Below are 16,940 nucleotides of genomic sequence, written 5' to 3'. Positions count from 1 at the left end.
ATTTGTGTCATCAAGATCCCTGAATTACTCTCTGAGAAATGTTATGTAATGTTAAAGAAAGTGAAAACTAAACTTCCCGGATCCACAAACCGAACTTTAACGGGTTCAATCCAAACCTAAGGCCGAGTCAAATATCTGTCTCTGAAAAATCTACGTTCATGTGTCCAATACTGTTTGATCAATTTCTTTAATTAACCGAGGCACAGAACTCTCTGGTATCATTTTCATTTTACTCCCCACAACTTCTCGTATGATTCTCGGAATCGGGGATAATGTCGAGGATAATTTGTGCCTCCACCAAAGAGATGACGGTTCAGTTCCTCTGTGTGTCCGTCAGCTGGAGGACGTCTCAGGGAACCTCAGAATAGATGTGGCGGACAGGACAGCCTCGGGCCAGGGGACAGATGATTAGATTTGGGTTCTGAGAGCTGGATCTAGGACTTCTTCAATTAGACTATTATCATTTTTTATCTGTGACTGCAAAACTAGCAGAGATGGAGAGTTTCAGTGTGTTTGCTGAGTCACTATCAAGTGTCATCTTCTTATAAATGGAGATTTTATGCGGTGGGAGCAGAAACCCTTACATATTTGTGGAAGGTGTGTGCGAGTGCATTTAGTTTCATCCTAATTTCACTTTTCATTTGGCTCAGGACCCAGGTTTTAGTCCTGAGAGCTGCCGGATGTTCTGTTGTTTTATTTTTGGTCTTGTTTGTTTGCGGGGGGGGGAGTGAGTTCCGGAAAACAAGGGCAGGGGAGGAACGAGGACATTTCCTCTGGACCAATGGAACACAGGAAATCAGCGAACATGTAATATGTTGGAGGTATTTTTAAGGCTTGTAGGTGTGGGTGACCAAAAAAGTGAACTGGGTTTGAGTCTGGAGAATTGCTGCAGGTCCAACTCTGGTTTGTGACTCATTCCCAGTTTGACTCTGACACCAACTGATTTTTGTCTCTTGCACGAGGTTTGCTGAGTTTGTTTAACTTGACCATAACCAGTTCTTTAGATTTTCTTATATTCCGTGGTCTTTAATATCACTTGTGAAAAGCAAAGGGTGTTATTGGTGCTGTTGGTGAATTCATTGTAACTTTTACTGCTTCAACATAATATTTTGGAATTTGGGGAGATGTGTTTATTCACTTTCTTGCACAGTTAAATAAAAGAGATTGATACCAGCTTGATAAAGCTTCACTCAGGTATAATATATATAATATTTGGCCATATCGCCAACATACTGTAACGTAATGCTGCAGAGATATAAAGACATTTTAAGGGTTTGTTAATAATATTCGTGCACCAGCCTCCATGGTGGGTGTCCACAGAAAGATTATAAATATATTACATCTGCTTGCAACTACTTTAAAGCTATTATAGTTTGTAATGAATCACATTTTACTGAGTACTTCTTATAAATGCTAAATGAAGTGGGGGTTAAAGTGTGTTTTTTATGTAATTTACAAGTGTTACTTCTTATCCTCCTTCCTTTTAAAGGTACTTTGGACATTCTGTAAGACACGTGTTCTATAAAAGATATTATAATTGCTATTATTTGTATTTAATCATCCAGAATTGCGTGTTCTTTCTACTGTTCTCTGCTCTTTGCCTGCACGGTCTCTTTCTAAGTATTGTGTGATGACCTCTTCCCGGCCGACCCAATCACACACACTGTAATGACACCTGACACTGATGTGATGAGGACGGACGTGTCACAGCATCACTGCCCTCCCACTGCTGATCCTAACTGACCTTTTCTTTCCTCCCCTCTCTCCTCTCCTCCCTCCCCCTGTCCAGATGCAAGGTGTGCCGTCCCCCCCTCCTATCATCATCACCATCATCGCTCCCAGCCTCCCCACTCCTTCCACGCTCCCTCCTACGACCGTCCTGCTCAAGACCGTCCCTCCTTCGACCGTCCCTCCTTCGACCGCCCCGCCTACGACCGCCCTTCCTTCGACCGTCCCTCCTACAACCGCCCCTTGCAAGAGCGCCCCATCTACGAGCGACCCTCGCACGACCGTCCGCCACAGGACCGCTGGAACCCCCGTATCCGTGTGAGCCCTGGAAATCAGTTCTACATGTTGGACCAGGAGGAGGTATGGTACCCCACACACCAGGGACACACTGAGACTGGTGTTGGTCTTGCAGGAGAGGTTGCAGATGCAAATATTAGAGTTTCACACACACACCTTAAAAGAGCATTTATCATATGAGCATGAAATAGGCACAATAGTATTTCGCAAAAACTTCATATGTCTTTTTGGGGTAAAACAGGTTGAAGTTGTTCTGAACATGTTCTGACACAGTGACTGAGTCTTTGTGCTGCTTAGAAAATCCCACTTTTCAGCTAATATGTGTTTTATACGAAAGAGATCAGAGCGAGTGAAGTAACCAGAGTCTGTCCCAGACGCTCGAGCTTCCCTGGATCACTGTCGCCTCAGGCCGGCTTTTTTCAGGGTTCATTTCAAGAGCCAGTGTCAAGTCGGCAGGAAGCTGGAAACTTTAGTTAACTGGATCCAAACTGTGTCACTGTGACCTCAGCAGAGAAAATCCTCTCCAAGTGTGAGACGTTGGGTGAACCTGTCAACACACGGCTACACAAACTGACAGGAAGTTAGTTTTTCATGAAGGTAAAGCTCGTGTGTAGGTGCTGGACAATATGCAACTGGCTACCAGCAAAAACGTTATCATGCCGTCAATCATAATTATTATGTTTATTATTTCTTTCAAGGTCAAAATCTAAAATAAAATTCCTGTGCACAAAACACAATATTGACCTTATCCATATATAGTGTTATTATTATTTGTTATCATGCTGTGTTATACATTTTGACAATTATATCAAAAATAATTATTGTTATGATTTTATCGCCCAGCCATATTAATGTGTATTGTGATGTAAACACTTCACTTTACGGTCCCCTATTTAGCAGTTTATAAATATGGAATAAATGACTACAGAACTAATCTTACACAGTTGTAAGAAGATATAAGATTTATGTATTTACCAGGAACAAAAAACAACACACGACTGGAGGCTGGTCTCCAAAACTCATAAATAGTGATTAAATATTAAAACACAGTTGTGACCATATGAAATGTGTCTCAGTAGGAAAACAAGTTGACGGATACATAGGAGTGTTCGTAGACAGCATTGTAATGTGTATTAAATATACTCAAAATGCATTTATATCTCCTAATAACTACATTATAGTTCATTATAAACCATTTAATATATCATATCTTATAATTGCTACAGAACACTCTGTATCAAATAGGCTGTTTGTGGAGAAATTGACCAATCCCTCCTTATTAAGAATATAACTTACACCACTTATTTAAATCAGGTTTGATAATATTAATATGTGCATTGATGGAGCAAACCTGCTGCTGCTCGTGAGGAAGAGCTCATGTTGCTCTTCAGGCCAGGAGAGGGTAGTGTTCTTCTACTTTCCTTCTACCTCTGCTTTGCACTTTCCACTCACAAGAACACCCAGTTTTACGCCGAGCCTGCTGATTTATGACACCACTTATGATGACACCGTGCCGGTAACGGAGCCCGAGCCCGGTGGAATCTATAGGTCGCCTCCCCAGACTCTGCAGGCCTTTTTAAGTACAAGACAGATATGGTTTTTAATTTGGTCTAAAGCCCCAAAACTTTGAAACATCAGCAGTTTGCAGGAAAACAGTGAAGCAGCTTTTACATTTGTTGTGTTTTATTGTGATGTGCCTCTCTCTGTGTACTAATGTATGTACTCTGTGTATTAAACAGTATGTATTACTGTATTGCATAAGATTCCAGCCCTGCACTGAGGCACGTTGTTATGTTCCGGGATGCTGGCACGTCAGTAAAGTAATTAATCCTTATGTGGCCCGTCAAAGCAAGCGGGTGGTGACTTCACTGTAGTGTGTGTGTGTGTGTGTGTGTGTGTGTGTGTGTGTGTGTGTGTGTGTGTGCGTGCACGGCTGCCAATAGTATTTCAACTCGTCCTCACTCAGAGGGATAGAGTGCGCTGTGATCATGATAAGAGACCGGTGCTGCTCTGGAGGGATTGAATGGAGAGCCCGGTTCAATTAATCACAGCCCGATTCCCTGTCTAATTGTGCCAATAAGGCGGCAGCTGCGAGTGGATCGGAGGCAGGACTGAAGTGCTGGTATCCGTCACCTCGGCGACGGCGTTAAATATTCATGCCTGTCACTCACCTCATGCAGAGCGGGGTGTCTCGCTTCTCTTTTCTCTTTCACACACACACACACACACACTCACTCATCCATTTATTTCCATTCGTTTTAGATGTCTCGCCAAAATAAAGCATGGGCTGGTGCAGGACCAGGCTGTTTTTCCTCTCGCACACCTCTCACCTCTCTGTTTTTCTGTTTGCTTTCATGCCTGACGTCCGACCTCAGCATCCAGTCCCTGCTCTCCCTTGTATCCCTGCTCTCCAGTGTGTCCCTGCTCTCCTCCGGGCTCGTTCCTCGTTGTAATTTACTGCATAAATCGTTCACTTTGACCTTTTCTCCTCCTCCTCCTCCTCTCTCCCTCTGTTCCCTCCATCTCTCACCTCTCTTTATCCAGTGCATCTGTTCCATCTCTACTTTCACGCCCCACCCTCCCTGCGTCTGTCTCCACTGCCACACTTCATCCCTCTCCATCTTTCTTGCCCTCCTTCACAGTTTCTCACCCTTCTCTGCCCTCACCCTTCCACCTGTCCCCCCCAGCTCTCCCCCTCACTCGGGGGGGGACTGGCAGGCGTCTTTGGCTCTGCTGCAGGCCACCTGTCTCTGTGCCCCTCACAGCTCCATACACTTGCCGCTCTGTTTGTTTGCTCGTTTGTTTCCCTGTTGTTTCATGAGTGGCAGCCATCAGAAGGATGCGGGGGGGGGGGGACGTCCTCCTGGAGGAATGAGGTGTCACTTTGGGGAACGAGGCTGTTGTGTGTAAAATGTGTCACCATGGAAATGTGTGTTAATCCTGCGCCCTTGTAGCTCTGGACTCTGACGGGTTGGACTCATTGAACTGATTCCTGGTGATGCAGGACACCCCCACTGGCACGTCAACAATGTTGCCTCGTTTTAATTGCCTAGGATTTTTGTTTCCCATAATATGTTTATTACCTCTGCTATGGGGTTGATGTTTGTTCGTCAGTAGCATTAATCAAAAAGTACGGAACGGATTTCTACAAAACTCGGTGGAAGGACGGGACATAACACATTTAATGTGGTTTTAAATTGGATATAGATCCGATTTTTTGAGATGCAACCTCAGTCTGAACAGCCATGTGACCTCAGTCTTAAAAGAAGTCATGTGATCGGAATTCAATGCGACTTTTACCTCACTCTAGATCGACATCCCTGATAATTTCGTGCAGGAGAAGGAGCAGGAGTCGTCTGTGACAGAGGTGGTCAGTGGAGGGGCAGTGAGGTTTCAGACCTCATGAGTACCTGGGGTGACACGTGAAAACTTGATGGGTCGTATCGTTAATTAGTTTCCTGGGCAAATATTCCCCTGACTGTTTTTAATAATCTGTAAGATCTTCATCTGTGAGTGTTCAAACACATTTTCATCACTGGATCTATCTGCAGCCTGCTCTGCCTCCTTCTGTCCTGCAGGGGGAGGAAGAGGGCCGGCAATGATGGCTGCCTGACATCCTCTTCACCTCCTCCTCCTCCTCCTCCTCCTCCTCCTCCTCCTTTCCTCTTCTTCTCAGCTCAAATTAATCTGAGGCGACAGAGTTTCATATACCACTGCCACGCACCAGTGCCCTGTCCCCTGAGTCATGTGTCCAGGCTGCCGTCCCCCAACTGTGCCAGTATTACGCAAGAAGATACCGACGGGGGTCATAGGAATTGTTTAGCCTACAAGTGTCAGCTGGGAAATATCCTCTCCACAGACGTAGCACTGCAGTAATTCAAAATGAAAAGATATCAGTGCATTTCTCATTTCGGTTAAAGTGTCGTTCTCCTTCTGCACAGTGTCTCCGGGCCCGTGTACAGCTCTGCTACTTGCACTGCAACAAACATGAGTGCACGAGCTGCTCTGCAAAGCCCCCCCCCCACGCTGCTTCATCCTGCAGCTGCTGTTGTCACAGTGCATGAAGTGACTCGGAGGGGGGGGGACAGCATGTTTGCTTGTGACCCTGGAGAACACACTCAGGTGGGAGCTAGAGGGATTAATTATGTAATGAATGTAGGTGGGCAGGGAGTCGCTGGAGAGGAAGGTTGATTGTTCCAGAGAGACGCTGACCCCGAGCTCCTGAGGCCGCTCTAACAAAGTCTTTGGTATTTCAGTGACTATTACCTGCAATTTGAATAAAAAATCGTCCCTCACTCAAAAATAAAGCATTTCTCAAAAGGTCATCTTGTACATACAAGGGTTTAAATGGCTTTTATCTCGGCGTTTTGATTAATTCGTCCATCCCCGTGGATCGCGTACCTCGGAGGCTCCGAGAGGAGAAAGCTGAAGACGAGGCCTAATTTGTCTCCTGCCAACTTACAGGGAGCAACTGCCAGATCTCAGTGACCTTAAAGGAAACCTGCTGCCATTTATCATTTTTATTAAGAAGAACTGCGCTTGGCCACGTCTCTCTCTCTCTCTGTGGGATGTGAACACTTAAGAGTGTTTTGAACTTTTCTAATGCACTTAGCATCTACAAAGATACGGAGGAAACCAACCAAGCTATCATTTATATTTAAAGTGTTTATTTGATGGACTTATTGAGTTAGCAGAGCCGTAAAGAAGCCAAATACCGGCACCTCGCTGTGCGTGTAACCAGGTAAATGTTTGTTTTTGGCGACTTTCTCTCACTTCTCACTAGTCCACATTTTTTTTGGCCTGTGCTTACTCAGGTTTCACTTTCAGCACAATATCGGTTTTCTGCTCATTCACAGAATTTGCGATGTTTTCATTCTGCCGTTATCTGTTGTTTTCACCTGTATGAGGAAGTTGTATTCGTCTGAGTTTGTTTATTTGTCTGTTGGTCTTTTAGTTTGCAGGATTACATAGAAGTTAGAGGACGGATTACCACGAAATTTGGTGGAAGTTCGCGGAATAGATAAAGGAGGAACTCGTTGAATTTGGATAATAATTCCTTTAACATTGTGAGAGCGTTTTTCAACATTTTTCCGTTATTAATGGATCTTGATGCCAAAAATCAGGCATTTGGTGCAGATCCAAACAAAAATCAGGATCTAGTGAATTTAAATGTGGTTTCCAAAGGAAACTGTTGGGCCTTGTTGGAGGTTTGCTCGATATTAAGTGACATGTTAGTCGTGTTAGTTTCAAATCAATTCAAAACCAGGAATATGATATGTATTGGGCGTATGACACCGTGTTTATCTCCACTGAATCAAATGAAAAAGTCAATTTTTTTATTATAGCCAACTGCACCTATAAAGACGTACAAGTACATGTAACATACATATATCAAATGTACACTACAGTTTCAATCTTTAAAGTGCTCTTCAGACATGCAAAGAATTATATAAAAGATCAAATATATATATATATGATATAACATAATACAATATTAGCAGTATTGCATGGTGTGTTTACTGTGCTTTGTTAGTGAAGGTGTATAGTTCTGTGGCTAACACTTAACCTCAGGAGGAGGAGGGGGAACATCTGTCTGTGAGAGGACGTCACTGGTCTGAAGGACAAATCGTGCTTTTGGCCACTTCAGCCTCCTATCGTGATGTTCGGGACCGTATGTGTGTGTGTGTGTGTTTGTGTGTCTGTGTGTGTGCACTTTTACGAGGACCAGTCTGAGTTGGTTGGAGGACGTTTCAAGGTTTCATTAGGGTTAGGTGAAGGTGCTCTAGGACATTAGTCAATGAGTTGTCCCCAGGAGGGTAGAGAAACAACCTGTGTGTGTGTGTGTGTGTGTGTGTGTGTGTGCGTGTGTTAGACACCCAGCAGTATATCCGGTTACCGCCCTGTTCAGAAATCACACATTACACAGACTCTTCCTCACTTCGCTCACTTTTTTCCTTCTTCCTCACACAGATATTTACTTTCTACTTTCTTTTTGTCTCTTTCAATCTCTTCTGAAACAGACACACACACGCACACACACACACACACTCTCACTGATACTCAGCGTCCCGCCATATTCCCCCCCGCTCCTCACCGCTGGGCCTGATGAAGCAGTAGTGACATATGGGCTCGCCAGCCTGCAGCATCGCTCAACACAGCCTGCCAAGCTGAACAAAAACAGCCTCCTCCTCCTCCTCCTCCTCCTCCTCCTCAGATCAATGGCACTGCCTTCCCTCCTTCTCCCGTCCGTCCCCTGCCGCCACCACCTCTTCCGCCCTGCCTCCAACCCCCCCCGTCCCTGAACGGCCTTCTCTCTCCTCGTCTGTTTTCTGTCTGTCTCGTCTCGTCTTGTTGGTCTCTGTCTGAAATCTGATAAGCGTGTTCATTTTTTACGATTGTTGAAATTCTCATAAAAAATGTAGCGATTTCAGTCCAGCTTATTATAACTGTTGTCACGGATGCTGAGATCCTGCAGGCGTGCAATTTACATTTCAAATATGAAATTGTTTCCGGCAGGACTTGTGTCAACAGTGTCCAAGAATGACCCAGAACCTAAACTGTCTGACGGCACATATACACCTGTGTTTCGTTTATTAATGGTCCTGTGTTGTGATCAAGTGTTTTTTGGGTTGGACCCACTCATCTACAAGTTACTCCGCTTGGACATGTGAGAGAATGAAGTTTGACAAACTCCTGATAATCAACAAGAACTTTTTCATTCAAGCGAAAACTCTGCTTTAATCATAACATTTGAGACACAACGTCAGACATCATATCTTTTCTATCTTCCCAAGTATTGGCCATGATTATATTTGGTTCCCTGAGCCGAAGCTCGAAGTTTAACATTATGTTTAATAACAGACCGAGAAGATCTGGCTCCCCAAGCTACGCTGCAGCATCAGTTACCATGACAATACATTTAATTTAAATCTGAAATCACGAGAGGGTTCATTTCAATCAGCAAGAGAGGAATTGCAGAAAACCTGGATGTTTACCAACTTTCTACAGTTTATAGTTTATTGAGCCAACAACACATCAGCCAATATGTGTCTTACACACAGACAAGTTGGTATCTGCATATTGATTTACCTATATGCGTCAATATGAAAACTTATTTTACAGATTGAAAGATTCAGACCAGATGTGCAATTAACTTTACAATTATAAATAAGCTCAGGTCCCCCCCCCCCAACACTTTGATTTAGAACAAAAGCGTTTAGGTTAAACTGTAAAAACAGAAATTCTTTACTCCTAAATATCTGTCACAGCATCAGGCCCTGAAAATCCATATGGGTCGGGTTCCACTGTGCACTAAATCAAATAGCTCCTTCTCTCTTCCCTGTGCCCACTCATGGCGACCGCGGAGACGCTGTTATGTCACATCTCAAGCTGCAGACCCCGCAACATCTGACCAATCAAATCCTGCCACACGCAGAGTAAAAATAGCTTCCAGGTGTCCCCCCCCCCCCACACTGGAAGCAGCGGTGGAAAGCCTTTGTGCCAGCTGAGGTGCGAGGGTGGTGAAGAAAGGTATTCTGGGTCTTTTTCCATGAGTCAAGTTGTCAGTGATGAATTGCACTGGGCAGGGCGGCGGCAGGGGGAGAGCGAGTGGGTTTGTTCTTGTTCAAGTTGATGTAATTGAGGGAAATTACCATATTTAGTTGCCTTTAATTGAGGTGTTGACATCGAGGTGACGAGTCGAGAGTTTAACTTTTTAACGTAGCGTTCGCGCGGCTCGCTCGTGCTGCGAAGTACACGTTTATTCGAAGTCCTGTTCGTAAAAAGGAAAGAGTTTCAGGTGTTGATCTGTATTAACGAGACACAAACATATGCCTCGGGTTTTCCATAACCTTCTCACAACTCGCACCCTGTAGATGAAAGTGACGAGGCCCATTTGTCTCCTCTGGATTCCATGGCAACAGCTGGAAATGTGGGTGGAGAGAGAAGCATCACTTTAACCCAGCAGAAAAAATCACCACCACCCCTTCAATAACCGACAGAACCATTCAGAGATATTACCTGAGTTTGATACTCCTCCGCACTCTCCTCACAATTCCTCCTTTGCATGGAGCCGCTCGCTCAGACGTTATGAAACCGCTTTGCTCATTATGCATATTTAGAAACGCGATAAAGCTGCAGCGGTGACTTTATTTTGCGTTTGCCGATCAGCGACGAGTTGGTTGAATGTGAGGTTAACTCAGGTTTATGGTTACTCATCGGCACTAAAGTATATTCCATTAGTTAAACAGGGAATTAAAGGAGAGCTCTGTGCTCTGACAAGACTTGGATTGAAATGGAGGCAGGATGCACGAAGAAGGAAAGAATTTAGATTGAAGTTAGAGGGTTTTATTTCTAGTATAAGAAAGTCACTGGTATAAATACACATCTGTTTATGATGTTTATGCCATGGGAGCTATCATTTGTAGACATATCTCAGTGTATTTTAATATTCTAAGCACCTTTCTTAATGACAGTATTGTAATCTTTAACAACAGTTTATTATCTCGTAGTAAATCTTTAATTTGTTGGTTTAGCCGATACACAGCTTCCTGTTGGGTTATTTAAAGCACAAACACAAAACAGCTACGGAGCATCAATAGATTATCCTGAAGATTTTTCTCTGCAGTTTTCAGTGTAGAGAGATAATGAAAAATGATTGTCACATCACAGTGTTTCCAAATTGCAGCACCGACTTGAATCTGCAGCTGTTGACTCACTCATTCAACCATCAACCATTTTGGAGCTAAAGTCTGTCCAGTGACTTCACACATGTGGCTGCAGCCTTTTGTGGCAGTTAAAGGGATAAAAGCAGGAAAAGCACTGGAAATATTATCTCAATACTTCTTCTAAGGAGCTTTTCTGCCATGGCCATGTGCTCATTTGTTAGTTGCGTTGTTATTTAAGTGTTTCAGTAGTATTATGTAAAAACTACTGAATGGATTTCTATGAAACTCGGTGGACGGCTGAGACATCGGAAGAGAAAGAGAGAACCCATAGGATTTTAGAAATCTGGTTAAAGAGGCAGGTCCAGCATTTTCTTTTTTCTCTTACTCTAACATAGATTGGGTTTTTTTCCTCTGATTCACCAGGGAATAAGTCCTGGATCTTGATTAAATGAATCCAGCATTTTTATGGGACTGGTATTTATGAGTTTGTACGATTTGCTGCAGATCCACATAAAAATCCAGATAGCGGATTAAAATGTGGCGTCACAAGGGGCCTGTTGGGCCTGCTGTCCGGAGGTAAGCGCTCTATACTGATGTGCAAACTAACAGGAAGGCATTAAATGACATGCTTCTCCTGCTGTGACATGTCAGAATGTCTGCTGTGAAAAGGTATTTGTACTTGAAAACATTTATTGAATTCTGTTCACTAGTTTTTTTTATCCGTTTATGAACCCAAGTGCTGATCCAGTGGATATTTTTGACCTGTTGGGGGCGCTAGATGAAACAGCTGAAGCCAAATTTTACGACGATAACAAAAAAACCATTGTGATGTTTCACTCCCATCCCTAAAAAAGGCTGGACCAACTTTAACAGAGTGAGCGAGGAAAATCTTGATTGGATGCGATAACTCCTGCTTCAGTAATCGCACCAGCAAGAGGAGAGCTCAGTAAATTAACGCGCTGTATATGCTCTGTGCATTCTCACAGTGGACTCATAAAGAATGGATGCTGCTTAATATATTTTCCATCAACGACGTTGTTCTGTAATTTCCTCTCAACGAGCTGTGCGTCGGTCTCGGGATGGAGCCGCAGTTCAGTGTAGGTTTTGTGCACTTTGGTTGCACAGGCAGCAAAGTAGAGAGTAATCATGTATAGGACATGTTTACCATGCTTGTCCCTGATTGAGTTTGATGAAGAGACTCGTAGAAACATGATGCTGTGATGTGAAGCATCTTCTGCTCGGCTGGTCTAACTCGATTATGGCAGCAGAGATGTGTGTGTGTGTGTGTGTGTGCGTGTGTGCATGTGCCAGATGCCATACGGCTGTAGCGTGGTAGTGGAGAATATTAGTAGCTTGAAGTGGAGCAGTGTCCGCATGAAATTTTAATGTGCCCTCGCTTTGACACACATGCACACATACCAAATAGTAGTTTTTGGTACACACTCGAAGATGAAGGCATCACATGCACATGCACAAAAAACACACACACACACATCTGACTGTCTTTCATCTCAACAGAGCTCCTTCAGGGTGAGTGGCACTCGGCTGCCTCGTGCTACGTGTGGCTCAGTGTGACCTGCCAGTGTCCTTCACTGTTGTTGGCTTTACCCCAAACCCCCCCCGGGCTGCACTGTCCTGCAGCGCTCTTTGCATTTAGTAGCACCAGTGACACCGGCTCGCCGTGTTCACACCAGATCTTGTGTGTCCGACGCTATAGTCCCGATAGGACACATGAAAAAAGCACCGCAACACGACAACAAACAAACCAGGCTGCGCTCGTTTCTTCTTGAGGTTGTGTCAGGGAGGATGTGTAGAGGACAGATTCCTGCAGTCCTCTCCCAGAGGACCACACCCACCGTACTGTGCTCACGGTAATTCATTCTCCTGCCCACTTTGTTGCAGAGGGACACAAACTCAAATTCCAAAACACATTTATTACACTTTGCTGGCTACACCTGTAAAATCCAATGCAATACGATATAGTTATAAATCCTACTTTTTTTAAAAACCCTTTGGAGTCTACAAATCACATGATGTGTCTCGTATATTTTTTAATATGTTGATATAATATGTCAAAGTTAAATATTGTTTTCTGGTCATAAAAGGCAACGTTGGGCTGAATAAAGACTCCAAATATGGGCAAAGTAAATATTTTAGTGTCGTAAATAAATGCAAAATCAAAAGCATTCAATAAGTCCAAAATAGTACAAAACTCCAAGGAAGTCTTTCTAATTTTTGTACATCTTAAAGTTAAAGACTTATTACAATATAATCTGGTCCAGTACAGCAACACCACAATAGTAATAAACAAATAATTTAATTAACACCGATTGGAAAGTGATAACAAAAAAACTAATTGTGCACTGATGTTTGATGAAAGATGGCTGAACTTCTTATTGGTTTCCAGTTTATTATAACACAGAGGTGTCTGCATAGAATCCATGAACATGCCTGCAGAGAGAAAAACATCCCGTACAATGGAAACATCTCAGTATTCAACCAGAAAGGAGGAAGCCGACAACACGTCAAGGTCACTACACATTATAAAACAGAGGCTTCCACACCTTTCAGGTCAAACATGTGTGAGACATAACTTTGCTCAGGTATAATAATTAAGATGTGAAAAGATGTTTATGACAAGAATTCTCTCCATTGTAAGCTCCTGAAAGGAAGAGTGTAGCAGAGCTGTAGTGTTAGATGGCAAAAGGATTCTATAGTTACATTTCTCTTCTCTAGACGAATCCACCTTTTAGCTCCGTTTTCGTCTCCACCATCTCCTGAGAAAAACATCTGGATCTTTGGCTTGAGACTTTGTTCACTGTCACGTCTGTTAGAGAAAACCAGCCGAGCCCGACTCAAACCCGACAGGCAATCGTGTCCGAACCCGACCTGAGCCTAATGGTTTCCCCCGTTCACAGGCACATGCAGAAAAGTAGGTAGCCCAGCTAATGTCACCAAACCCAAACCAAACGGTTTCATGGCTGCATGCAGTCGTTTTATTGAGTTGAGTTGATGAGAGTGAAGCTATCAGGGCCTCAAAACCAAAAAATGACCCAGAAAAGCCAAACAGTCACCAAAGAGCCGAGCGGCGCTGCAGCCGGGTGATAATCCTCCGCCTGCTTATCACAGTCGATCCATTGTTTAACAAACTAATCTTCGTGGAGCTGTAGATTTTTCAAGGATTCAGTGGAAACTGTTCACACGATGATGTCGTATTCGTCACGGATATTTTTAAATAGAAACTCTGCTGTGTATTTCTTGGAGGAATTGAAGTGTGATGCAAACAAATACTAGGTAACGATTGATGGGTGTGTACTTCACAGTATACTCTGTGTTTTCTGGACCAGGGCGTCTGATTGGAGCAGCACATTCTCCCCTCTATTCTCCCTCATGCCTCATTTTTATGAATTCGGGGACTGTGGGGCCAAATGTGGTGGAGTTGTGAAAGACGTTTTTATTTTTTCCTATATATAGATTCTTTCAGTTCTTCTACATCAAAAAAATGCAACAACTGCTGTGGAGGATGATAACGATTTTGAATTCTTGCTTTGCCTCTTCCCAGAAAAAACATGTTTTCACTTTGTTTGAATGATGTGTTCAGACTTTCAGGAATATGATGTAACTGCGGTGGGTTCACGTGTCCCCACAACGAGCTTAAACACCTTGAAACACTTGGTTGCTGTGGTAGCTGCTTTCTCCTTTGTAACATTTTATTCTTGATTTGTTTTTGCTGGTGTTTTAATGAACTGTTTAATAATAATAATAAAAGATTAATTCAACCCCAGCTGTTTTCCTCAACCGGTTCAATAGCTTTATTCATTAAGCACAACGTGAACAAAGTGCTTCCTCTAATCCAACAGAGGGAAGGACAAAGAGTTCACATCTGCATTTGTGTGTTTCTCTACAGGATGCAGTGTGTGTGTGCGTGTGTGTGTGTGTACTGACCTTGTGCTCTCGTTTTTGCAGGTTCACCCTTTGCTGATGCGCGAGAGGCGCTCAGAGTCTCACAGGAACAAGCTGCTGCGGCGGACAGTCAGCGTTCCTGTTGAGGGACGGCCCCATCCCGAGATGGGTGAGCAAAAAGACCTTTTATATCCGGCTTTAACGTTTTGGAAACATGTTGCAATCAACACTTGCATCAACATCCATCCTCCATCCCTCCATCCCTCCATCCCTCCATTATCTTTACTGCTCGTCCTCTTGAGGGTTACGGAGGGAGCTGGAACCCAATAGCTGATATTGGGTGAGAGGCGGGGAACATCCTGGACAGGTCGGCAGTATATCACATCATTCACAACTACACTCACTTTAGTGTCTCCAATTACTCTGCATGTCTTTGGACTGTGGAAAGCAGGAGAACAGACACGGGGAGAACGTGCGAACTCCACACAGAAAGACTCCGGCTGAATCCGGATTGGAACCAGGAACCTTCTTGCAATCAAAATCCAATCTACTGTTATTTGCAGTTCATCTCACTTTTCTAGAAATTAAAGTGGAATCAAATCCAATTATGTAAAAGTGACATATTCTGTTAAGGTTCATAATCTCGAAAAGCTTTTCATGTTCTATTGTTCAGAAAACACAACTTTTATCAAACTGTCCGATGCTGCTGCTCCTCTTTTCAGCCTCTGTCTCAAACACTGGGGTTTAGCTCCTGTCTCTTTAAGGTACCCCCTCCCTTTAAAGCTGGTTAACTCTGTTGTGATTGGTCAACCGCTTCCAGTGCATGTAGGGAAATGTCGACCTCTGCCCTCGCTTTTCCTGTTTTTTTTAGTGGGCGTGCCCGACTAGGTGGTTTTTGCGGGGCATCATGATAACCAGGAAGTATGGGCCGATCTACTGACGAGGTGTTTCAGGAGCTTCAGGAGCTTCAGGAGCTTCAGGAGCCTCAGGGGCTTCAGGAGCAGATCTTTTGGTGGAGGAGAGGAGCTCTGTACTGCAGACTTTGGGCTTTTTAACTTTGCAGACCTGTATGACACACTAGAGGAAACGAAAACTGGAAAAAAAGCATCATATATCTCCTTTAAAGGACACAGTCCCATTCTTTTCAAATCACCACATGTCCAGTTAGGCAGTTAATGGTCTCTCTTCCACTGGCCCAGGAGAGATCCCTTCCGTTCTGACCCAGATCCGGGGAAATGTTTTTCAAAAGTTCAGACGCAGCTAATATGAGGTTTCCGCAGTCTGAGTGGGTTATCTGCCAAAGTTTTAAGTAAAACTTTCCTCTTTATGCTCATCCAGGCGCCGTTTCCTTGCTAAACTGCAGTCGAGGGATAGTAACAAAAGGAGGGAATTGTGCTAAATAAACTTGTCACTTCAGGTAATAATGACAAACCCAGTCTGCTGGAGTCCTGTATTCACTTCTACTGAAGTTTCAAATGATGAAAAGGGACCTGAGGATAATTACAACAAACAAAATCTCCCTAAAGTTCAACTTCTCTTCTTGTCAATTTTCCTTTTCAGAGACAGAATCATTTCTTCAGGTTGCCGTGCTCATAAAGTTGCACGGCAATGACAGTGATGTAAAACTCTTTGCTTCCTTTGAGCCATTACTCTCTTTGTTACGAGCGTCTGAGCCGAGATAAGAGATCCACGTCTGATCCGAGCTCCAGGCAGCTGTTCTCTCTCCACTGGATTTTTGTCAGGTTGAGCGATTTATCTGTTTTCTTGCTTTGAAATGAAATTCACGCACCGGTACCTTAATAATCTTTTTTAAGTTGTCTCTTAATTTCTTCCCCAGTTGATTTAGAGGTCTCATCTTCCTCCCTGCCCCTGCTTTAATGCTGCTCTATGGTATAAACTCTCCTCAGCCTCTGTGAAACTGACCCTGTGTTCGCTGCCTCCCTCTGTTTGTTTTGTCTGACTCAGTCCCTCTGGGCCCTCTACAAATGTCCCGCTCAGTCTCCCCCTCTTCCTCCTTCCTCCACCTCTTCGTCTCACTCAGCTATTTTAAGGGCTTCCCTTGCGACGTCCTCCGTCTCTGAGTCGGCGCCGCTGCCACCTCTGTGCTTCCCCGAACCGTTGTGCTGATTCAACTGGATTTCCCCAAGTTTTCTTGTGAGTGGCTCTCTGACCTCTCGGCAGTCAAGCCCTGACACATCAGTTGGCGTGGCGCGTTTTTGATGTACAGTGTGCTGACACGGCGGTGTCAGTTCATATTGCCCATGCGTAAGCGCACTTTAAAACACATTCACATATGCTCCGCTGCAGGCCCTCGTGCTCCGACACCATTACGGACCATCTGCGGTG

At 43.9% G+C, this 16,940-nt stretch overlaps 1 protein-coding gene across 1 annotated transcript in view; it reads left to right on the top strand.

Moving 5' to 3' along the window:
* The window catches only part of syngap1b (synaptic Ras GTPase activating protein 1b), a 119,852-nt gene that overhangs the window by 31,674 nt on the left and 71,238 nt on the right, over positions 1-16,940 (top strand). Inside the window, exons 2-3 of the mRNA XM_047341040.1 lie at positions 1,790-2,088; positions 14,658-14,763. Of these exons, the coding sequence (XP_047196996.1) occupies positions 1,790-2,088; positions 14,658-14,763 (405 nt within the window). The remainder of the gene's footprint in view (positions 1-1,789; positions 2,089-14,657; positions 14,764-16,940) is intronic.

The sequence above is a fragment of the Hippoglossus stenolepis genome, chromosome 8 (assembly GCF_022539355.2).
Source record: "Hippoglossus stenolepis isolate QCI-W04-F060 chromosome 8, HSTE1.2, whole genome shotgun sequence".
Taxonomy (NCBI): Eukaryota; Metazoa; Chordata; class Actinopteri; order Pleuronectiformes; family Pleuronectidae; genus Hippoglossus; species Hippoglossus stenolepis.
This window is presented reverse-complemented; position numbering and strand designations above follow the sequence as displayed.